The sequence below is a fragment of the Takifugu flavidus genome, chromosome 7, assembly GCF_003711565.1.
Source record: "Takifugu flavidus isolate HTHZ2018 chromosome 7, ASM371156v2, whole genome shotgun sequence".
Lineage (NCBI taxonomy): Eukaryota > Metazoa > Chordata > Actinopteri > Tetraodontiformes > Tetraodontidae > Takifugu > Takifugu flavidus.
In genome coordinates, this window is record NC_079526.1 from 607890 (window position 1) to 633475 (window position 25586).

The following is a 25586-nucleotide window of genomic DNA, read 5'->3' on the forward strand; positions in this document are numbered from 1 at the left end:
TGGTGTTTTTTGAATGGAAATGTTTAATGTGGAATCGTATCACGGAGACTGCTGGCATGTTTGAGGACGTCTATCAATGGTTGAATAAAGACTTTCCTTTTGGCTGCATTTTTAGAACCAAATATCCATTTACAGCATATGCTTTGCATTTTGGAGTAATGGTTTAAATCATGGCGGATTAAAAATGATGTGCCTATATATATATATTTACACACAAATGTATCTACATATATATGAATATACAGTATAGAACAGAAAAAAATTAATTAATAAACAGTCTCCCAACCACAGCACAACACAAGTTAAAGCTAGCTGAGATGCGTAGTTACACCTGTAAAATCCTGCAGCACTACTCCGTACATTCCCACAGACCATTCAAGTCTGGAAAACAAGTGAAACATTGCTAGCTTTTTTTTTTTTTTTAGTAAGCATAGACAAGCGAGAATACAAAACCCTGACTGTTATATATTTGTGTAGCCATTTTGAATTCTTTCAACCCTCCTAAAGCTCCAGATACGCAAAAGTCCTCGTAACCAGTGTAAACAGAGCATGACTTTTTTTTTTCAGCACAAAAGAGGGTTAGTGTAGTTTTTCCCACAAGGTTAACCGTTTTCAAATGGTCAGGGTTGTAGATTGGAAGTGAAGGGCGTGCTCCTGGGCGAGAGAGGGAAGATAGGATGAGAGAGCGGCCCTAATACGGCATCTCATTACAACCTCTGTCAGGATCCCTCTATTCTGCCATCAGCTCTCTTTAACTTGGTACGAGCCCAACCGTCATTCCGTGTGAGTGTGCCGCCAAGGAGGCATTTACAAATAAATGAAAAATGTCACATTTGATTTCACTCCTCTGTGACTACGACGCCGCTGCTTTGTCACAAACTGTCTTTGTTGTTCTGGTCTCTTGCAGGTCCCGTAGCCAGTGGCTGTGGATAGGCTGTGGCAGGTTCAGGTCCTCCGCCTCTCTCCCAGGGTAAGCCCGTAGACAATGACCTTCCCTTAATGTTGCTGGGAGACTGATTCCTCATTTTACTTTCAGCCTCCGCTCTTTTACTACTATTGTTCTTGTCCTTGAGTGGCATACGAGTGAGCAGGAAGTTGGAGGTGGTTTGCAATGACAGGGAAATAAAGAGCAGGTAAAATGGCGTGGCGTGTCGTTTAGGGAGAGTCAGCGTGGTGCCGTCTTTAACCCTTGGCTTCGCGGTTTTACCTTAGATGCCCCGGCTTGTGCTGCCGTTGCCTCACTGGAATGGAATTAAAGGATATTCTGCTTTTTCTTCAGCCATTTTATGTTAAGAGGAAAACTCCAATTGTCTTTTGGAGGGATTTCAAGTGTTGAAAAATTTCTGCTTTTTCTTTGTGATCAAATGTCCTTGTTGTGCTACTCTAAGATACAACTGATCGGCTGGAAGAGTTTATTCCTAAATCTACAGTCACATTTACATTTTTCACTGCTTTTAACAAACTGAAAGCATCCGTGAAAACAGCAATGCTTTTCTATTTTAATTCATTTACTATGCAAGATGTTGACATTCCGGGATAGGCGGCACAGTGGGGTTTTTCCTAAATAAATACGGCAGCGTTCCTTTTGCATACAATGTAATCAATAAAAGGTATAACAATCATTACAACTTATCTCATAAAGCCAATAAACACATAGATTCATTTTCCTGTGCAGTCTATTACTATAAACAATGGTGCTATATTAGCGTCTGTATGCAACATTAGCATGTTTCATTGGTTCAACCTTCTAAGCAGGCATTAGACTCAGAGGACAGAGGACAAGTTATTATTATTATTATTATTGTTATTATTATTATTATTATTGTTGTTGTTATTGTTATTATTATTATTATATTATTATTATTATTATTATTATTATTAGATTGGAATCAATGAAAAGCGCCATTTTACCCATGGAAGAGTTCAGGTGGTAAGATAATATAACATTCTCATCATCCTGTTGACTCCATAGCGACATCAAATGTAGGAACTTCCTCAAAAATAAGCATGAACCAGGCTATTCTTCATTGTGTGATGGTTCTTCGTGTTCTATATGCACCCGTATAGAACCGTAGGAAACACGATGCCATAGAAAAAGACAGATGTCTTTTTCTAAAGTATTATGTTTCCTCAGTGTGCTAACACACATGTGTTGTGTACAGTAAACCCTAGACAACACTTCTGATTGGCCATTCCATCATTACACATTCACATCAAGAGCACCTGCCTACAGATGTATACATACAGATACTTACTTATACAGCTAAACACTATATATTTGCTTACCTTTGTCTCGTCACATTACGTTAAGTACGCTCCCAAGTCCCAGATGGACTGTATGTAGCTGCTATCATGTGTGCGAACAGAGAATAAAGGCTCCTTCTTTCGTTTTTTGAAAGGAGGTTAAGCCTCTTTGGACTGTTTCTAAAGGGAGGGTGGGATGTTGCGAGGAGGGGGAGATAGTGGGACCATGAAGGAAGTCTAAGAGGCAGGACATCTAGGTGGAAACAGTCTCTTCCACCTGTGGAGTGTCATGCATGTGGCCTTCCTGAAGGCCCCCGTGTTGACTAGTAGTAGCGTCATGTTTTACAGTACAAGTTTCTGGAATGAAGGCCGTCATACAGCTGGATGCTGCTCTTTATCTGTTGCCTTTTGAAGTTCTTTTTGAAGACTGTGCATCAATTGTCAGCCATTGTAAACATAAGATGAATATTAATGTCATGATTATGTGCTGCCCACATCCGCTGCTCTCCCAGCACCGAGGGCTTAAATGACGGTCTACGCTGGCACCACTTGAGGCGTCACTGAGGTCAGAGTTACAATGGAAGGTAAATGTGCTGATTATGGGTTCAGAGGTTGTATTTAAATGTACCCAGTACATCCATCGAGGGGAATAACCTTTAAATATACTTTGAAAGCATTTCAGCAAGGCACAGACACACACACAAACACACACACACACACAGGGTTAATTACATAAAAAGAACTGAAATTCAGTAGACTGTAAATAAAGAACCTTCATTAGCTCTGCAGAGTCTTGCTTTCATATAATCTTTGAGTTGTGACCTTGTGACCTCTGTGTTGCTGCTACGATGCTACACTGACTCTGGAAAGCGGAGGTTTGGCGCGCTATTTCCAAGAGCGCGCCATTGAGTGCGCATTTTAGATCATTAACGTCCTCTGTTCGATGGACTACTAAAATCACAGCGTGATGTGATTAAAGATAGAGAGGAGACAAAGACCACTGACATGTTGCTCTTATTCAGACTGGCGTGAAGAGGAGCAGCCAGATCAGCAGCCTGATCCCAGACATTCTGTATGAATCACAAAACAGTGCATGTGCTGGAGCCAGACAGTGTATCTCTGTCAACAGGGTCAGCTTTGGTGATGATGGGACATATTTGGTGGAAGACATGACTGATGCATCACAGCGAACATTTGTACAAGCTCGCTGGTGTCGTTCTGACATAGACCTTGATTGGCCGAGGAGAAAAAGGTCACGTGTGTGTTCGGGTGTGTGTGTGTGTTTGATTGGCATATGAATGATGAGTTCTCTTCACTCAAGGTGACTTCAGAGGAGTCATCCATTTCTCCAGTCAATGTCTCCCATTACTTGCTTCACTGCACTACTTAGTCTGCATTCACACCAGAGCAATCATGACCTGTTAAGTGACTCTCCACTACACTTCAGCCTCTTTTGAGGACAGAATATCTGAAAAGGTAACTATTTAAACAGGAATGTGCAGCCTGGAGATGGTCTGAGTGCATTATTGGATATCCAGAACTTTGTATTAGGAACTGATCTGGAAGTCAAGAACATCTTTCTGTTGTGTCAGGATATATTGATGTGAAAAGCAACATTTTATCAAATCGGTATGCGAGATATTTGCTGCACAACTATACCTCAGTGGTTCAGCGTAAAGCTCCGTGGGATAGAAAAGCTTGTTTTTGCAACCACAGCCTGGTTCCAAGGTGCATTCATTCAGCCAGAAAGACCAATCATAGAATGCAGATTTGTGGCTTATTAACAGCAAAGGAAAACTAAATTCAGAACACACAGATGAGTAGTTGGATCCTTTCTGGAGCCCTTAAACTTTAGCTCTGGGCTCCTTTCAGGTCTCTTGATCCGTTTTAAGATGGCTCTCCACTTTGACTGGAGTCTGTGGTGAATTTGCTTGATCGGACATGAACCTAAAAGACTCAAGGCCTCGCAGCAGACTGAGCTGCCTCCAGAGCTTAGAGAGAGGTGGAGGATGTGCACATCTGGAGAAGGCCACAGAAACATCTTGCTGGAACAATGAAGATTCCCCTGAGCCCAGTCACCTCCCTCATCCTAAAATAGAGAAGGTGCAGAACAACCAGGCCTCCAAAGAGCCGTGGGTGCCCAGGAAACCAAAAATTGAGCTGGACTAACCCGAGGAACCATAAGCCTCCAACATGACCTGAAAACCTCTTCACAGCCTTCACATGCTGTGGTACTAGCCAGGAAGTGGCACTAACGGTTGATGCCACTCCTTTTCCTGCTGTTAATGCTTTACTTTTATGCTGAACATGACACAACACATTTATGGATGATATTTAAAAAGCAATAAATGCTACATAGGCATACATACAAACATATGTATCTACACACACATATAAACAGTGTTTTCACGCTTTTGTACTATATGTTTAAATGCAGTTGTTTAGCATTTTTATTCAAATGTCCATTTAATAATATATACTCTATATATTATATATTAAAATCTATCTTTTATCCAAATAATGAAATACATTTTGGAATAAAAGTAGAAGTAAAATATTTTGTTGTCCATGCAAAATATATCTAACTCAAATATGTTTTATGTGAAGGAGTCTTGGGTGTGGGGTTAAGAGTGTGCGGAAGACTGAAGGGGATCTCTCTCAGCAGCATTACTGAGAATAAAAGCTGTTGTATGTGTCCGTATGACAAGCTAGGATATTGATGCACTAAAAGGTTAGCTTTGCATTACAATAGTGGTTGACATTTTCCACTTAAATTGGCCACAAAGAGAAGGCTGCTTACACCAGCCTGGAGCAGACTATAAGCTAGCTTTCTATATCTTTTCTATTGGTTGTTTAATTATGCTTCATTTATTACCATTAAATAGTTCATATTTTTTTAAAATAAATGCATTTACATATGTGTACATTTACCTCCTTGGATGTTTTCCACTTTTTTTGCTTTTATTAATGGAATTTTGGTGAATTCACAAAAAAGCTCCTCTCATGTCTAAGTGAAGGCAAGTTTTTGAACTAATGCCACACACTCACATTGAAAGATAAGAAGCCAAAAGGACAAGACGAAGAGCAGCTACCAGTAAAAACTACTGGAACTCACTGGAACACATGAATCCAGACAGGCGGGTAAATGCAGAAGGGTTTCAGGCAAAAACAGAGTCAGAAACTAGAATAGCCAATAGAAGAAAAGACCGGAAGGTGTGACTAAAGCTCCCTAAGCAGTGCAGGGAGGACCTGTATAAATACCATCACCGATGAGAAGCAGCTATGGGGGGTGGAAGGTGATCATAGTGTAATACACAGCAGGGGAGAGACGGAATGACAACAGAGCTAGTGAATGAAGAACCCCCTCCCCCAGGACAGAATAATCAAAAGTAAAATCACAGCAATTAATGAGAAATCAATTGTGTAACTCAACACAGCTCCAGCTGTTGCTGAAGTAGAGATCACCTGACTGCAGCTGATGTGTGTCTAAAATCACCTGTGTCTGGAGCTCCACTCTCTGGTTCATCAGTCTTCCTACAGCTGTAACATAAGGACTAGAAGCAGCTCAGAGAAGTCATTGAAAGGATCAAGTCAGGAGATGCTCCAATAAGATTTCCAGCTCTCCAGACATCCCAGAGTCCAGTTGGATCCTCTAGAGATGCTTCTCAGCAGGAGTTTGAAGGAAGAAAAAATGTGAAGTCCAGGTTAAAATCACGGCTTTAAAAGGCCAGTATCAATCAGCCCAGTGTACAGGCCCTGTGCACTACTAGTTTATGGTTCATCATTTATCCACCCAATAGAATCAAATGTCATCACTATAGCTGTGTTGTATGTAGGCATATGTGGGCTGGTGTGTTCTCAAGTCCAACAGGCACACAACCTTCTCCCTACTTAATGGTACAGCAGCAACTTGTGTTCCAGTTGACTGAATTTTGGTTTTGACTTGTTTGGCTCTGGGTACCTGAATGCACACCGAAGCCACTGTACCTCTCCAGTACAGTATTGATTTTAAATTAGTGACATTAGTTTGACAAAAAAGTGACAAGATAAACATGTAACATCTGTCTGTGTGGTAACTGCACACGTTTGGTGCTCCTTGGCCCAACAGGCCTCCAAGAGTTGCGGGTCTGGTATAAAACCTAAATGTTAGGGTTTGGGTTGTTACAGGACCTGAAAGCAGGAAAAACAGTGATAAAAAGTCCAAGAAAATAGATTTTAATCATAAACAAGTCTAGCTGGCAATCCTCCTGGACCGCAGAAAAGCACTTGTCCAGTCTTCCAGGGCGCACAGAAAGCTCCAGAGCGGAGCCAACACAGGAGTCCAGTCCCACGCACTCGCCACACTCGCAGGGCAACGTGGAGACCAGAGAGACCACCAAAACTCTCTGACGCTGGTAGGCAGGCGCTCCGTCCTTAAATAGGTGGCTAGGTGTAGATTGCCGACAGGTGCGCCCGCCTACAGTGCCAGCTGTAGCAAATTATCAGCTCCTCCACGCCCCCTGCAAGAAAAACCAAACACACAACCCAGAACCCCAGACCCCAACACTAAAGACGTTAAGTCTTTTCCACTGTCTGTTTTTAGAGTAGCCTTCTAAAAGTATTCAGACCAACTCAACTTTTCCACATTGTTCCGTTTATCATCTTCAACTGTGTTCAACTTTTATTGGGATTATGTATGACAGACCCAGCAGACTTGGTCTGTAATTGGCCCGGTCTGAAGTCCTCTAGAGAAGCTGTGGTAGGAAGGTAGGAGTTCAGTCACTCTCCATCCAGGCTGATTGAACTGGAGAAGCTTCTCAAAGAAGAATGGACAGAACATCTTCTGAGACTGAATCAGAGCTGGTAGAGACAGGCTGAAAGACTTGTAGTCCTAGAACATGATGCCCTGCAGTAAATAAACAACTATAATATGAGCATATAGCGAACACTACGGGAGCAGTTCAGAGATTTGTTCTGTAACATGAATAACACTGTACACAGGTTTAACACCCGTTATAACAACACCCGTTGAAACACTTAAAGCCAAAGCAACCTGTTGTCAGTGAAACTTGTGATCTCTATCCACGTCAAAGTTACATCAGGAAACTGCATGAATGCCTTTAAGTTGGGATTGGGTTGGGAGCAGCAATCGGAGTATACCTCGGTGTACTCTGACCCTCCCAGCTCAGGCGGCTCTTTCTGCACAGCTGTGTTTGTGTATGTGTTGTGAACCTGATTATGATTATGTAAATAAGTAGTTCCACATTAAATATCTCCAATTATCTTCTAAATGGCTCGTAATTAGTATTGATGATGAGATGCTACCCGTTCAAGTCACCTTCTGTGTTCTGAAAAAGGGGCCAGTTTCACCTTTGATTAGTCCAAGACGGCTACAAGGCAGCTTTTTCTCCAGCGCTGTACATAACGGCATCCAAACAATAACTTCCGCTGTCCTGAGATTACCCCCCCACCCTCCCAGCCTCTGACTACACTTTGTCAGGCCACTGACTCTTGATAGGCTTGCATTTATTCAGTTGAGTAGGTGGCAACAGATGCTTCCAACTCTTGGCCTGCGTTGGCTGCAGGAGTGGCGGTGTGTCTCATCAGTATTCACTTGGACAGACATCCCAGTTGCCGTTTCATTAAGCCAAGATCACGTCATGTTCATCAGACCCTTCCTGGGTGCGTTTAAATTTACCGTGTAAGCAGGGACGCAGATGTCCAATTAAATTCGATTATCTTGAGTTAATGATATTTATCACGCAACAGCACCACTCAATGAATCATTTCACACATTCTCTTGTGCTTTTGAGTCAACCGGCACTTAAATACGCACTGAAACTCTGGTCAAAAACACTTGATTTAGGACTTACAAGTTTTAGTAGGTTAACAGAGGGATTCTTAAGGGCATCAGTTCCACGGGCTGAGTTCCAGGAATAGCTTGATTAATAATTAAAATGACAGTCATGTACAGTATTTTCTGCTGTGGAACGTGAAAGAACATTGAACATGATACATGTCATGAACCGATTATCATCGCTACACATCTGCCAAGAAAAAGACTAAGAAGTTTTAGCACATGGATCCATGGTCCAGTGGTTCTTAGCACACCAGGCTCCCATCTCCGCCTGAACAAAACAGGCCAAAGCTCTCGTCACACTGGGGACATGCAACAGAATCACAGCATGGATGACATGGCAGCGAGTCTGAACACAGGAGATTATGATGCAATAAATATATATATGAAACAATATGATATAAAACTCCTTTATGTGGGAAGCAGCCTTTATGGAAAAAGTACATAACTTTAGTACACACACAGCATTTAACTGTAACACTTTTAACCAACTTTATAACCAATTATATCATTAGCTTCTTTCATGAAATGTCGCTGGATCGAAGTGTTCTCAGAACTGAAGTCATCGCAAAATGGAGTTAGTACTGGTGGCTATCTAGCCAGCTCATTGTTTGCATACAGTGGAAAAACAAGCTAACTTTCTAGATATACCGTATTTTCATGACTATAAGGCGCACCTAAAACACTGAGATTTTCTCAAAAATTGACGGTGCGCCTTATAATATGGAGCGCCTTGTGTGTGGGCTGAGTTCCAAAATCTGCTGTGCGCCTTTGGTGGGTGCACTAGGGTAAACGCTCCGCCAATCGATTAGCGGCACACCTACTCGTAAGGATCCCCTAAAATGGTGCCGGTCAAGCGACACACGTATGAATGAGGCTTACTTTAAACTGCAGGCCATCAAATATGCGGCTGAAAATGGCAATTGAGCAATCTTAGTGTTTTCGCTTTATGAGGAGGCAAGGACAACTGTTGCGCAGCGGCTGCCCGCGGATTACCAGGAGAGGGTGGCCATCTTCCGCACCTACTGCCGCAACAAGATAACCGCACCCAGCCACATCACCAGCATGGATGAGATCCCTCTGACTTTTAACATCCCTTTGACCCACAAAGTGGAGAAAAAGGGACCGGCACGGTGGCGATACGCACAACGGGGCATGAGAAGTCGTCGTTCACCGTGGTTCTCGGCTGCCACGGAAACAGACAGAGCGCTGGATGACGGAAGGCGGGCGAGTTATGCCACCATATGCAGATGGATTGTAGACGCTTGGGCTATGATACCGTCTTCATGTACTGTAAGACCTTTCACAAAATCAATGCTAAACCGGAACCGGTCGGTGAGTCCGATTCAGATGATTAAGAAGAGGAATTTGGGATGTTGGACATTGAAATAGCGCAGCTGTTTAATTCAGATACAGAAGATAAAAACTTTGATGGTTTTGAAGTGGAAGAATGAATATTTTGTTCAATAAATGTGTCGAAGCTCACTGTTTTACTTCCGTTGTCATTTTTTACTGTATGTTTTAGCATGCGCCTGATAATACGGTGCACCTTATGTTTGTTTTAAATACAGAAATAGCACCCATAACTGAAACTGCGCCTTTTAATACAGTGCGCCTTATGGTTGTGAAAATATGGTACTCGCTTGTTCACAGTAAGCTCATCGTGAAGCAAACAAGTCTGTTTAGGTTCCAATAACTTTGAGACTGAGTCAAAGCGACGTTGTCTCCCATTTCCTCGACTCCGTCAGTACGGTAAAGAACTTCAAGTTGATGAAACCACTTCCAGTAATTCCCGTTTGTTCCACTTCTTTCCTTGAGTGGCCGATAATCATCTTTGGTTATTTTAGCTGTTCTGGATGTCCCTTTTATATCCCCTGGTTCCTCTCTTGGACCAGGACGTGGCCTTGCTTGTAGCCATTAAGATTTATTTGGTAAAATCAAGAAAAAAAACGTTGCTTCTCGTGACTCCACAGTGACATTGCTCCCCCGGTCAATCTGACCTTTAAGAGACTAAAATTAACATAAAAATTAAACTAGTCACCAAAAAAGTACTGACCTGATCCAGGTAGCTGTAGCCTCCAGACTGTGTCTACTCATGCAGCTGCATTATAGGGCAGGAAGGTTCTGCCATAAATTTATCTTTACTGTAGACGCACTCGAACCAGCATTCGTAAATCCAGATCCAAAATGACGCCGGGATCAGTGACTCTAGAGCCAGTTGAGATTAATTCCAACAGTATTGATCCAAAACTGATTTAAGCCCCTGGAGAGTTTGTGAAGCTGAGGCAGCTGCCTGAGAGCAGAGCAGAGCTCGACTGGCTCTCAGACGCTCAGAGATGAGAAGCACAGGAAAACCCAACTGTGCAGGAGAAAGAGGAAGATGACTGGTTAACCTGGCTGAGCCGTCCTGGCTGGAGGAGTTGGTGGTGTCTGGCTGGCACAAGCCCAAGTTCAACCAGCTCTCTTCAGGAATAATCAGGTTCTGTATCAGGTTCCGTATCAGGTTCCATATCAGGTTCTGTATCGGGTTCTGTATCAGGTACCGTATCATGTTCTGTATCAGGTTCTAACTATGACATGGATGATTAAGAAAGTACACAGCCCTCTTCAGGAATGTTTTGAAGTGAGAGGAGAATGTTAGTGCTGAACGTTGAACTGCAAACATGACGACAGACATTAATGTAAAGCTCATTTTCATGTCTTTCCCAGCTTCTGTGGAAACATGGTGCAGCCCCCGGACCTGAGAGAAGCTGCATACAGTCAATCCCTCCTGCGTGGAAACACAGCAGAACCTGATACAGAACCTGATACAGAACCTGATACAGTTGGGTTGTTCAATGCCATAAAAGCAGCCCGGCTAAGGTTCAGTAGGCTGATGTGTTTCGTTGACGGTGAGGGAGAACAGCCAGAACCACAGACAGAACCTTTCTATAATGTCACTGTTGTCAGTGTCAAGGTGTGAGCCCAAAAGCTACAAAACCAAACGAGCCACAGATAATAAGGCAACGGCTGCAAACCCTAATGTGTTGATTAAATTGGAGCATGCATCTGTGCTCCTGAACGGGTGTCATTCTAGTTCTACCCCTCAACATCACAGTGCTGACCTCCGGAACACATTAAAGCTCCATGAGGTCCAGCCCAGCTCAACACGCTTCCTTTCTCTTAACCATGCTCATCGTCATCTCTTTCAATCAGCTGTCATCAACACCAATTTGCACGCACTTGCTCAACATATTAGCTGAGTTAGAAACAGAGCAGCTGCATTGTTTTGCTGCATCAACCAACACATTTTTAATACATTAATCATTTTTATGGGTTTTTTTTACATTAAAGTGTGTTGCTGTTTCATTTTCAAAAGAGTTTTCATGCTATGTTGGTTTTAGCTCCTCATCCTGGTTTACAACTTCTATCTTTTTGTACCCTGTGAGCTAATGAGCTAATATGAGAAATAGATGATAATAAAGAGGTGATGTGTTCCTCCAGTAACAGTTTTCTTGGTCAGTGAGTTGCTTTTATTTGCTATCTCTGCAGTGATTCAGCATTTTGGAGGTTAACGTCTCTCATTTTTGCCACTTTGACTCACCTCCTTGCATCATTGTTGGGCAGATTTTCCTGCTGACCATGTCTCCTAAACCCTCTGGTCCATTTATCTCGAAGACCATTTGCAGTTCTTCGAGAACATCTTTACGTTGACTTCACAGCTACTTCAGTGGCAGAGGCATCTGTCCACACCGCCCCCTGCTGAATCCGCATCTTCTTTTGCAGGTGGTTTAATATCTTTAATGAGGGAATGTTAACACGTTGCCTGGGGTTGGGATGGAATTGTACAGATCTGATCAGATGACAACTTAACTCACACTTAATGAACAAAGGATTGCACAGCATAACCTCCAGAATGCTCCATATATTAGCCAGCCAGGTCTGTTGTTGAGGCTGACACAGGTTGCCATGATGCAGATGCCTACAACATTTGTAATAAAGCAGAATATTGGCTAGGATTGGCTGCTGAGGGGCATTATGAAGCAGGATTATCTCTTCATGGAGGAGATTGAGCACAGGGAAATGATCAATGGCAGCAAGAGAGAGGAGGGTTGTTTGCAGTGGGATTAAATATATCAACACCAGATGCGCTTTTTCTGATCCCCAACCCTTATTAAATACCTCCAGTTCAGCAAAAGTTTATCCTTTACAATTCATTCTCTTTTCTCTCTGTATTCACCTGAGGCAGCTGGGAGGCTTTTGGCTACCAGATGCTGTTAAGGTTCACATTAGTACAACCCACCTTCCTCTGTGGAGCAGCATGTCCAAATTGGGGGAAAACTGTCTAAAATAACATTTGCAGGCTGGAACTTGCCATTCAACACAACTTTTTAGGTCCTCTGGAGTAAATGGGACGTGGGAGGGGGGGCTCTCACAGCCTGGCTCTCTTAGATATCCAAGTATTGTGGACTCTTATTGTGGAGGAGCACCTGATGTTTTTCCTGTTGAGGGAGTCCGAACGCACTGATACGCATCACAACCTTAAGCATCATGTTGCTAACAAGACTGGAGCTACCTTGAAAATGTACAAGACACATCCAACTAAAGTTATTTCATCCTAATAAAATGGCATGATGGTGTTCTGATCATATGTTTATGGATATTGAAAGCCAAAGTCAGACCAGTTATTTATCACTTTTGCGAGTGGCTTACACATTGAATCTTAATCTCAATGTATTGCTCAGAAGTATACTGTAAGTATGTGTCAGTTTGAAAGATTATGTTTTCACAAAGGAGGTTGCGGAGGTTACATCCTCGGCCCTGCAGCTGAGTGCACAGCACCCCTCGGCCTCCACGCTGGTTCTGGAAGCCGGCATCAACGATCTCAAATTTCAGCAGTCGGAGGTTCTGAAGCAGGACTTCATCTCCCTGGTGGACCATCTGCTGGACACGGGGAAGCGGCTAATTATCTCCGGCCCGCTTCCCCCACCTCGCTACGGTGACGTCGTCACCAGCCGCCTCCGCCAGCTGCACCTGTGGCTGAAGGGGTACTGCTTGGGCAACAGTATCCCCTTCGTTGACAATTTTGCTGCCTTTTTAAACAGACCCCATCTTTTTAAACGGGACGGCCTTCACCCAAACCATGAGGGGTCCCGGCTTCTATCTTTGAACATTGACCTGACTGTCCGTTCCTGCGCAACACCCACCTCCTGACTATTGGTTAGAACACATGCACGCCAACACTCTGCCCCCCACTCACACTCACATATAGGCTCACCCCCCGCACGCCCCACCATTCATGCCCCTCCACCACTACTCCCATGTCTGCCATCAACATCACAGATCACTCACTCCATTGACACTATCACTTCATACAGACAGAAATCCAGGACTGTTCCCAGACGTGACAGTGCTTTTATTATTCCTATAAAAAGACATGATGAGTGCACGTCCGGCGCGGACATAAAGATGGCCGTGCTGAACGTGCGCTCTCTTTTAAACAAATCTTTTATAATAAACGATTTAATTTTAGACAAAAACCTTGATGGTATTCTTCTTATTGAGACATGGCTTGGCACTGATGCACCTGCTGTTCTCACAGAGGCTTGCCCCCCAGATTTTAACTTTTTATTTTCTACAAGGGGGGGTAGGAAAGGAGGTGGAACCGCCTCAATAACAAGGACCGAAATGTCTTCACGCGAGGTCTCTTTTAATACGTTTACATCATTTGAGCATCATGCGTTTGTTTTTAGCAGCCCTCCTATTTTAAGCATAACAGTTTATAGACCACCCCATTACTCCACCTCTTTTATCAGTCAATTCTCAGAATTTTTATCAATCATTTATGCTAAATACAATAGGATTTTAATAACTGGTGATTTTAATCTACACCTCAACAACGCCTCGGACCCAGTGTCCAGAGAATTTTTAAACCTCCTTCACAGTCTGGATTTTAAACAACATGTCACACAGCCGACCCACAATAGAGGGCGCACCCTGGACCTGGTCATAACCTATGGCCTGTCCGTGGGTGGGTCCTCTGTTGTGGATCTGGCCGTGTCTGACCACTTTTGCGTGTTTTTTAACATCACCAGTTTTAACCAGCGGGGGGCCCCTGTGAGAGCGATGAGGAGACGCTACCTGACTCCTGAAGTGGCTGCAAATTTTATCCAGATTTTACAGAGCACTCCTGCAGAAATTTTACCAGCACCGTGTGATTTTATTGTTGACACTTTGAACAATAAATTAAAGTCAACGCTGGACTCTGTGGCTCCACTTGTCACAAAAACTGTACGAACAAAACGTGCACCACCGTGGAGAAATGAAGAAACTAGAATACTGAAAAGAACCTGCAGGAGTGCTGAGAGGAGGTGGAGGAAATCCAAACTGACCATCCATAAAGAAATATTTTATCAACACCTCAAAACCTACAATAACACAATCAAGCAGGCAAGAACTTCCCATTTCAAAAAACTAATCTCCAACAATAAAAACAACCCCAAATTTCTATTCCACACCATTGAGCTTTTAACCAACGGTAATTTTAACAGGTGTCCCACAACAACGACTGACACCCTCTGCGAGGCCTTTGCAGACCACTTCAGGAGTAAAATCGATAATATTAGATCCAGTCTTTTATCACAGCAAATTTTAATCAACAACACTCCTGGATCATTGCTTCCACCTGAGGAGACACTGGAGAGTTTTGTCCTGGTTGATGCGAGGACACTTGGTCGAGTTTTCTCCCAAGTTAGGCCCACAACCTGCCTTTTAGATCCAATTCCCACACCGTTTTTCAAAACATTTTATGGATTCTTTGAGGAACATCTCTTATATATGGTGAATTGCTCTCTTCAGACAGGTGTCTTCCCCACCTCCTTTAAAACGGCGGTGGTGAAGCCCCTTCTGAAGAAGAGCAATCTAGACCCCAGCGTTTTAAATAACTATCGGCCAGTATCCAACCTACCATTTTTAAGTAAAATTTTAGAAAAACTTGTTTTTAACCAAGTAAATGATTTTTTAAACTCAAATGATATTTTAGAGAGGCATCAGTCTGGTTTTAGGATGAACCACAGTACAGAGACAGTCCTTTTAAAGATTTTAAATGACATCAGGTGTAACCTAGACAACAAAAAGCTCACGGTGTTGGTTCTACTGGATCTGACCGCCGCTTTTGATACAGTAGACCACCATATTTTATTGAATAGACTGAAGAACCTGGTTGGCCTCTCTGGTACTGTTCTTAACTGGTTCACCTCCTACCTTAGTGATCGAAGCTTCTTTGTAAGTATGGATACATGCTCCTCGAGAATCCATGAGACAAAGTGTGGGGTTCCCCAAGGGTCAATCTTAGGTCCAACCCTTTTTAATCTTTACATGCTTCCTCTTGGGGATGTCATCAGGAGCCACGGCATCAGCTTCCACAGCTATGCTGACGATACGCAACTGTACATCGCCGTGGCTCCTGATGACACAGGGCCAGTTGATGCCCTTTTTAACTGTATTTTAGATATCCAGTCATGGATGGCAGAAAACTTCCTACAGCTCAACCAGGACAAAACAGAAGCCTTAGTTATTGGTCCTGAAGGTCAGAGAGAGAAACTTTTTCCAAAATTGAAGGATTTTAAGCCATCTCAATCTGTAAAAAATCTGGGTGTGATCTTTGACTCTGAGCTTAGCTTTATCCCACACATCAAAAACATAACCAAGGTAGGTTTTTACCACCTGAAGAATATAGCCAGAGTCCACCCGTTTCTCTCTCAGGCCAGCACGGAGGTGCTGATGCACGCTTTTATCTCTTGTCGTTTAGATTATTGTAATGCCCTGCTCTCTGGTCTTCCAAAAAAGAGCATCACAAACCTACAATTACTACAAAACTCAGCTGCACGAGTACTGACGAGGACCAGAGGGCGGGAGCACATCACACCAGTTTTAGAATCGCTGCATTGGCTACCCGTGCGTTTCAGGATCGATTTTAAGGTTCTTTTATTAGTTTTTAAATGTCTTAATGGTCTTGGCCCGACTTATTTATCCGACCTGCTTTTATTCTATCATCCCTCGCGGACTCTGAGGTCCTCCGACACCGGCCTTTTAACCATTCCACATGTAAGCACTAAAACGCACGGGGAAGCGGCCTTCAGTTATTATGGTCCCCGACTGTGGAACAGCCTGCCGGAGAACCTCAGGGCCGCAGAGACTGTTGAGATTTTTAAAAAGAGGCTCAAGACACACCTTTTTAATCAAGCCTTTAATTGATTTTCTGATTATTTTAAATTTATGTCTTATCCTTATTTTACTTGACACTTTTACTGTTTTACTCCCTCAGTTCTTATTCCCAGTTTTTAGTCTTTACACCTTTTATCCCATTTACTGTTTTAGTCTGTTGTAGTCTTAGTACTCAAGGTAGTTTTCTCTGTCAACTGGACTGGGTTTCTTCTCTTGAAGACGTTTCGCCTTCTATCCAGAAGGCTTCTTCAGTTCTGAAATCGCTGGGGAGAGAGCTTGAAAATATATAGCCCCTGTGGACCATTTGCATGCTAATGATCCGGGTGGTCACCTGAGAGTCGTTAGCAGGGTCGTTGGTCGGGTCGTTCACCTAGTTTCTGTTGAGGTGTCTCCCCTTTGTCTGCTGGGTCACATGGTGGTGAGTCACTGGGTCTCCTGGAATGGTGTGAATGTTTGTTTTGCTGTTGGAAGGAGTGGAGGACTGCATTGTATGTGGGTGATAGGAAGTGCCTCAGGCCACCACCTCTGTTCAAGGATGGTTTCTCCAATTTAACATGGATAGCTTCCTTAACCCCCCTTTCAAACCAGCGGTCTTCTCTGGCCAGTATTCTTACTTGGCTGTCCTCGAAGGAGTGCCCACTCTCCTTTAAGTGTATTGCATCCTTAGCCAAGGACAAGAACATCACCATCTTACCAGCTGACAAAGGTAGGTGCACGGTCGTACTTAATACCACTGACTATGACACCAAGATACTCAGTCTCCTGACAGATACCGCCACATATGAGAAACTCAAGCGGGACCCCACCAGCTCATACAAGAAGAAGGTGGTAGACTTACTACAGAAGCTGGAAAAGGATAAAGCCATTGACAGACCACAATACTACCGTCTATATCCAGGAGAAACCATCCCTTGCATTTATGGATTGCCCAAGATCCACAAACCAGGGACCCCTCTCAGACCCATAGTAAGCAGTATCAATTCTGTAACCTACAACATTTCCAAATACTTGGCCTCCATCTTGTCTCCCATGGTTGGCAAGACCCCACACCACATCAAAAACTCCCAAGACTTTGCCCAAAAAGTCGTTGGACTCACACTACTTCCAGAAGAGACTATGGTATCTTATGATGTCACGTCACTCTTCACGTGCATCCCCACCGCCAGCGCCATAGACACCATCCACAAGCACCTTCTATTGGACAAGAACCTTACAGAAAGAACCACCTTAACACCGGCCCAAATCTGCACCATGCTGGACCTGTGTTTGAACACCACTTATTTCCAGTACAGAGAAGGCTTCTACAGGCAGAAACATGGCTGTGCCATGGGCTCACCAGTATCCCCTATAGTTGCCAACCTATACATGGAGAAGGTGGAATCCCAGGCCCTGACATCCTTCACAGGAACTGCGCCAAGCCACTGGTTCAGGTATGTTGATGACACCTGGGTCAAAATTCAAACACAAGAATTGGAAGCTTTCTCTGATCACCTCAACAAAACAGACGAACATGTAAAATTCACCCGGGAAGATGTAAAAGGAAACAGTCTGGCCTTTCTGGACTGCGCGGTCAAGATCACTGAGGACAGAAATCTCACCATCGAAGTCTACAGAAAACCTACACATACTGACCAGTACCTCCAGTTTGACTCTCACCATCCACTGGAACACAAGTTGGGAGTGATCAGAACCCTCCAACACCGGGCCAGAGAAATACCCACCACATCCCAAGGCAGAAAGAAGGAACAGGACCACATTAAGACAGCTCTCAAAACATGTGGCTACCCAGACTGGGCCTTCACCAGGACCTCAAGAAAGCGAGACCTCAGCGAAGGAGAGGAGGAGAGAAACAAACGTCGCAGCGTTTCCATCCCCTACCTGTCTGGAGTCTCGGAGAAGTTTAGGAGGATCCTCCAGAAACACGACATACCGGTTCATTTCAAACCCAGCAACACTCTCAGACAGAGGTTAGTACACCCAAAGGACAAGACACCAAGACCCAAACAAAGTAATGTTGTCTATGCTGTACAGTGCCAGGAGGAATGCAAGGAACTGTACATTGGGGAAACCAAACAACCTCTCCACAGAAGTATGGCACAACACAGACGTGCCACCTCTTCGGGTCAGGATTCAGCAGTCCACTTACACTTAAAGGAGAGTGGGCACTCCTTCGAGGACAGCCAAGTAAGAATACTGGCCAGAGAAGACCGCTGGTTTGAAAGGGGGGTTAAGGAAGCTATCCATGTTAAATTGGAGAAACCATCCTTGAACAGAGGTGGTGGCCTGAGGCACTTCCTATCACCCACATACAATGCAGTCCTCCACTCCTTCCAACAGCAAAACAAACATTCACACCATTCCAGGAGACCCAGTGACTCACCACCATGTGACCCAGCAGACAAAGGGGAGACACCTCAACAGAAACTAGGTGAACGACCCGACCAACGACCCTGCTAACGACTCTCAGGTGACCACCCGGATCATTAGCATGCAAATGGTCCACAGGGGCTATATATTTTCAAGCTCTCTCCCCAGCGATTTCAGAACTGAAGAAGCCTTCTGGATAGAAGGCGAAACGTCTTCAAGAGAAGAAACCCAGTCCAGTTGACAGAGAAAACTACCTTGGATACAATGACCTGGATGACTGAGAATCTACACAGACATAGTCTTAGTACTGTTTTACTGCTCCAATTCTTAGTTCCTCAGCTTTTAGCTTTTATACCTTTTATCCCATTTACTGTTTTAGTCCTTCAGTTTTTAGCTCCAGTGTCTCCTCATGGTGTTTCCTCATGGGGGCCTGCCAGGCTGGGAGATGTTTCCGGTCTACCGCTGGGGGTGCTGTCCCATTGTCGACCCTGGACTGGGTGGTTAGGGGGCTCTGTGCTTTGGCGTGGAGCCTCCGGACTGTCCGGGTCGGGGTGGTCTTTGTGGCGGTACCACCTGTGGTCGCGGACCGTGACCTCCCTCGGCCTGGTAGGCCTCCAAAGGTGGCGTCTCCTTCGCCTCAGGTCTCGGTGCCCAGCCATGTCTCAGCTTGCCTCAGCTTGTTTATGTGTGTGGGTGTGTGTGTAAGTGTGTTGTATGCATGTGTGTGTGTCTGTCCTTTTCTTAATTCTGTTGTTCTCTTTGCTGTTTTTATCCTTTGTGAGGCACTTTGTGCTACCTAGCGTATGAAAAGTGCCATATAAATAAAGATTGATTTGATTTGATTTGATTTGACAAGATTAACAGGAGAACAATTTTCTAAGCCTTATTAGATTGAATTGCATTTGTATTACTCTTCTATGTTCTGCTTGGTCATCTTTTTAAAAAAGATAGAACTACGGTAATAAAACTGCATTCTGTTGATCTAAAAGCAGAAGATATGAAAGAGTGTTGTGGTAAAGTGCCTGAAGTTGGGGGGGGGGGTTGTTTAGCATTTACCAGTAGCACCCTGTTTTTGATGATGAGCCTGAGACTCTTACTACCAAACTGCAGATATTTGGACACTAGACAATGTCAATTCTGTTATTTTAATCAATATTTTAGAACGTGGAGTGGAGCAGTAGTAGCTCAGTCTTCAGAAGAAGCCAGAACACCTTCAAAGCACTTCCAAGGTACCCTTAAGCAAGGTACTGGTCCCCCAAATGCTCACATAGAGCCCTGTGATGACTCATCCACAGTGGACCCCCAACCCCCCATTATGTCATGTTTTTCATCTCCTTTTCATCAATTCTTCTTGTCATGCTAATGTTTTAGCATAAACAAACAACATATGCTACTATATCCTCTTTAACAGGCTAATTTGCTCTCTGATCGGGATTGTGAGGATGGAATTTTACCTACGCTGTCGGAGCTGCTCGGTGGACGGTGCCTTCACGCCATTATCTATCTTGCATAATGTCGCAAAAGAGAAGTAAATTGAAGAGAAGCACAAAGTGGCTGCCTTAAAACATAAACAGCAGGAGCTGAAAAAAGAAAGTCTTGAAAATGCAGAGTTCCTGCTCAATACATGGTGGAGTTCATCTTTCAGCAATTTTCTGGATAATGAGATTATATAAAAGTCTGAGTTATAGTTCCAGTTACAAAGTGGAAGAGGGCAGAAAATGTCAGTCAGGGAACTTTTCACCGCAGATACGTAACTGTTTCTGCTGGATGAGAGGTGCCGGCGGGATGCTGCTCAGTAACTCCTGTCTGTTGAGGGTGATAAACAAATGCTTTTAGAAAACATAGTGTCTTTACAATTCATCCACTTTCACAATCTAAATTTGGTTTTCACAGACATTTTGGAGTCCAGAATTGTGCTGAGTTGCCTTCTGATCTTTTTCCGACTGACCTGGATGTGGAGGTAGATAAAGACTCGTTTATAAGTTCATCAGGCTGTAATAGAGAAATAATGTTCCAACATGTTTAAAGTGACAGAGTTCTTGTGTCACTGATCCATGATCTCTGAGAAAAAGGAAACATATAAATCATAAAGTTCACCATGAATGGTGAACACTGTCCAGAAAATGGACAAAGTGTGTAAACCCAGCTGGTCAGTTGTTATGTTGCCCCAAGTAGGGAGGAAGTGGATTGGCCACATAACACGTGGAGACTCTGGAGAAGCTCAGAATTGCGACGGTCGCCCCAAGACTTCGGGTTCATCAGTTTGCTGCTGAGCCGGTTCTATTGAGGTGGTTTAAACAGTGCTGCTGTGATTGGTGCACCCTTCACATGGCTCACGCAGCACCACTCTGATTGATAATGGGAAGTTCCCAGTGCTTGTCTCACAGGCGCTGAGGACACTTGTTGGATAATTCTTTTGCTCAGCTGGGAAAAAGAGAAAGGCAGTAATGCTATTACACTTAGCTAACCCTGAATAATCATGTCCAAAAAGACAGACAGATAGACACATTTTATTTTGTTGATGCAATCCTGATTCCCCCCGCCGCTTATCTGACAAATGTTGGTGTTTCCAACAGGCTCCTTACAAAATATGAAAAAAACTGTAACTGACAAAAAGCAGAGTAGATTTAGGTGACTCCAATAGAAACGTCTTTAAAGCTTTACATGTAAATTTCCTTTCAAATACTGAAAGTCATTTTGCTCACATATCTGAATTTAAAATTAAATTGTTTATTAAAAAATAATCAAAAATGTGCTGAGGTACATTAAAGTATGATTGTGCAGACACCAATTTAACTTATGTTAGCATTTATTTAGCTGTAATACTGGAAAATCAGATCCAATTAATGCAAAATCAAAACATTACTGTCAGGGACCAGAGGAGAACCCAAGAGTGACACCAGAGTACGGTTAAACACCACTTTATTTTCAGGGTTGTACAGACAGGCAGAGCTGAACCCGCTGGGAAGCAGGGACCGGGAGAGTCCGTCCACGGATGATGTCAGGAACAGAAGGTAGTCGGGTTTACTGGGGAGCAGTCAGGGTAGGATTGTCGGGGACAGGCAGGGTCGAGACCAGGCAGACGGGCAGGCAGGAAAACGCTGGAGAGACATGTGATCTACAGAGGACAATCTAACAGGGAGGCAGCATAGAGCAGGGACCTAAAAGGGCCTTGTGATTGCGCTGATTGGTCGAGGTTCCGTATCAGGACCTCCCCTTGTCGGACCAAGGGGAGGAGCGTCTCCTGCAGGATGTCGAAGTGGATCTCCTCCCGGTGGTTGCCAGGCAGCAACATTATTACCAAGCCCGTCCAGTGGTGGATGCCCCCAGGTGATGCCCGTCCAACGCCTGGGCTTGGAAGGAAGACACCGGTAGTTCGCGTTCGAGACCTAGCTGCCGGACCACCTTTCTGCCGATATGGCAGGCATCTGCACCAGAGTCGACGAGGGCGGCTAGGTCATGTGGGCCCCCGGGAAATAGGAAGCGAACCTGGAGCGAGAGGCGGGGTTGTTGGGGAGAAGAAGCAATAGGACTCACCTGTATCCCCCCAGTTACAGGTGAGTCTGGGCTTTTACTGGACAGGTTGCCACGAATTGGCTCTGTCCACCGCAGCAGAGGCACAGGTTGGACCAGCGGCGGCGCCTGCGCTCCTCCCCTGTGAGCGAGGTGTGGCCCAGCTGCATGGGTTCCTCTTCTCCAGAAGGTGCTGCTGGCTGAGGAGCGGCCTCTGTCGGGAACTCGTCTGCCACCGCGAGGTGCCTCATCTCACGTTTCTCCCGCAGACGAGCCTGAACCCGCAGATCCACTCGGAGGCCAATGGCCCCATCCAGGGAGCCGGGAACCTCATATACCACCAGTGCGTCTTTGATGTATGCTGCTAGCCCGTGCACAAAGGTATCCACCAATGCGGCCGGTCTCCACTTGCTCCAGCTGGCCAGTGTGCGGAAGTTGATGAAGTAGTCGGACACTGACCTCTCTCCCTGGCAGAGCATCATCAGCCGACATGCTTCTGAGGACCAGGAGTTCCCCAGACCGAACACCTTGTGGAGCTCGGTAACGAAAGCGGAGAAAGCTTTAGAAAGGCTCCGACTGGCGCTCCCACTCGGCTGTTCCCCAGAGCCACGCCCATTCGGTGAGGTGCGTGATGGTGTACACTACCTTGGCAGCCTCTGTCGCGAACATGGCTGCAGGGAGAACAGCAGGGAGCAGGTTACCACGAAGGTGTCGCAGATCTCTGGATCGCCTTCATAGCGTTCGGGTTCGCCAACCCAACGTTTGGGACCCTGTTGCAGTAACACAGGACCTGACATCAGTAGGGGAGGAGTGGGAGGCGCCGCCAGGTTCAGGCGTGCTGACAGCCAGCAGAGCTGTTCGGAGAGCACCACAAACGCCTGCTCATTTGCCTCCGCGGCGCATCTCGTCTCTGCGGCGGACGCCGCCACCGCCTCCTCATGCTGCTGCAGAATCCCCTCGATCCGTTCCAGACGGTCCAGCGGGGACGGGTTGTGCACTGGGTTAATTGATGGCCAGATTGTACTGTCAGGGACCAGACGAGAACCCAAGAGCGACACCAGAGTACGGTTAAATACCGCTTTATTTTCAGGGTTGTACAGGCAGGCAGAGTTGGACCCACTGGGAAGCGGGGACTGGGCGAGTACGTCCATGGGCGATGTCAGAAACAGAAGGCAGTTGGGTTTACCGGGCAGCAGGCAGGGTCTAGACCAGGCAGACAGGCAGGCAGTAAAACGCTGGAGAGTCATGTGAACTACAGAGAACAATCTAACAGGGAGGCAGCATAGAGCAGGGACCTAAAAGGGCCTTGTGATTGCGCTGATTGGCCACAGGTGCGCGGGGTGAAAGAGGACCCAAGGGGCCGCCCGCAGCTGTGACAAATTACAAAGAAAAGTTGCCTGGACTCTAACTGCAGTAGCCCTGCGCTCTGTGAATCACTGTTAAGAACTTAAATATTATAAATAGAGAAAACATAATTTTCTTTTGTTCACCATTAAATAGTCAACCGATGTTTTCAAAGATGTCAGGATTCAAACATAAAAGAGAAATAAAAATCGAAACCTTCAAAAAGGCCATCAGTGGCAGGAAGTGCAACAATTCCATGGTAACATTTTGCTGTCATTAAACTACAGAACACGTGTTCTCATGCTCCACCACCTCCACGCTGGTGTATGACCTCAGCATGTGTCTCATCTTAGTAAACTGTACGAGATGAACAAAGCTTCAGTCTCAATCTTCCTGTTGTTAGAGATGCCGTCTGCCTCTTGACTCCAGTTGAAAAAATATGTGGTCAACCAGAAAGGGGACATCTTAAATATGCAAATTGACTCCTAGTGTTGAGGAGGAGGAGATCTTCCCATCAGTTATCTGACTTTCTCTGTTGCATGTAAATTGGCACAAGGAACCAGATGTGACGAAATGCCAACGTCCAATTCTGAGCACAGCTGCACAGCCAGGGTCCTGTTGCTGTGCCACAGATCTCAACATTCCTTATACTTTCTGATCTGCTGCTTCATGCTGCTTGTGGAGGTCCTCTATTGAGGTTTAATGTGAGATGTAGAAAACTGGAAGACTGGCCGATTTGATGAGGATTGTGTCAGGTGTAGTTCCTCTGGTTCCTTTTTATTTTGCTTTGCATCATCTTCAGGCTGGTCTTCATGTTGTGAGAGTGAATAAGTAAATACCCCTCTGCCTGTTTCAACATTCCCTCATTATTGTCATCATCAATTCAAAGCAGTAACCTGCTACAAGTGGTGAGATCTTTTCATCTGTTGAGTCCCATGTATAAAACACATGATTCAGATCTTTGTAGTGAATCAGGAATAACAAGTCACTATTGAACCATATTGCCCGGATGCGGGTCACCGGGGCCCCCTCCTGGAGCCAGGCCTGGGGGTGGGGCATGTTGGCGAGCGCCTGGTGGCCGGACCTCTGCCCATGGAGTCCGGCCGGGCGCAGCCCGAAGAGGCAACATGGGACCCCCTTCCCGTGGGCTCACCACCTGCAGGAGGGGCCAAGGGGGTCGGGTGCATTGTGTTTTGGGTAGCAGCCGGAGGCAGGGACCTTGGCGGTCTGATTCCCGGCTGCACAAACTGGCTCTAGGGACATGGAATGTCACCTCTCTGGTGGGAAAGGAGCCTGAGTTGGTGCGCGAGGTTGAGAAGTTCCGACTAGATATAGTTGGCCTCACCTCGACGCACGGCAAGGGCTCTGGAACCAGTCTTCTTGAGAGGGGTTGGACTCTCTACCACTCTGGAGTTGCCGATGGTGAGAGGCGACGAGCAGGGGTGGCAATTCTGGTTGCTCCCCAGCTCAGTGCCTGTGTATTGGAGTTTACCCCGGTGGATGAGAGGGTAGCCTCCCTTCGCCTTCGGGTGGGGGGACGGATCCTGACTGTTGTTTGTGCCTATGGTCCAAACAGCAGTTCAGCGTATCCACCCTTTTTGGAGTCCTTAGAGGGAGTGCTGGAGAGTGCCCCTTCTGGGGGCTCCCTCGTCCTCCTGGGTGACTTCAATGCTCACGTTGGCAATGACAGTGTGACCTGGAGAGGTGTGATTGGGAAGAACGGCCCCCCTGATCTGAACCCGAGTGGTGTTTTGTTATTGGACTTCTGTGCTTGTCTCAGATTGTCCATAACGAACACCTTGTTCAGACATAAAGGCGTCCACATGTGCACTTGGCACCAGGACGCCATAGGCCGCAGATCGATGATCGACTTTGTGGTTGTGTCATCGGATTTGCGGCCGCATGTTCTGGACACTCGGGTGAAGAGAGGGGCGGAGCTGTCAACTGATCACCACCTGGTGGTGAGTTGGCTCCGATGGTGGGGAAGGATGCTGGACAGACCTGGCAGGCCCAAACGTGTTGTGAGGGTCTGCTGGGAACGCCTGGCAGGGTCCCCTGTCAGAAGGAGCTTCAACTC

General features: G+C 45.3%; 1 protein-coding gene across 4 annotated transcripts in view; it reads left to right on the forward strand.

Moving 5' to 3' along the window:
• Positions 1 to 25586, forward strand: part of LOC130528251 (inactive N-acetylated-alpha-linked acidic dipeptidase-like protein 2) — a 350820-nt gene that overhangs the window by 33071 nt on the left and 292163 nt on the right. For all 4 annotated transcript variants that reach the window (XM_057037405.1, XM_057037407.1, XM_057037404.1 and 1 more), the window contains exon 2: positions 908 to 970. Coding sequence is in view for 1 of the 4 variants with exons in the window: in XM_057037404.1 (XP_056893384.1) it covers positions 908 to 970 (63 nt within the window). In the remaining 3 variants the exon portion in view is untranslated. The remainder of the gene's footprint in view (positions 1 to 907; positions 971 to 25586) is intronic.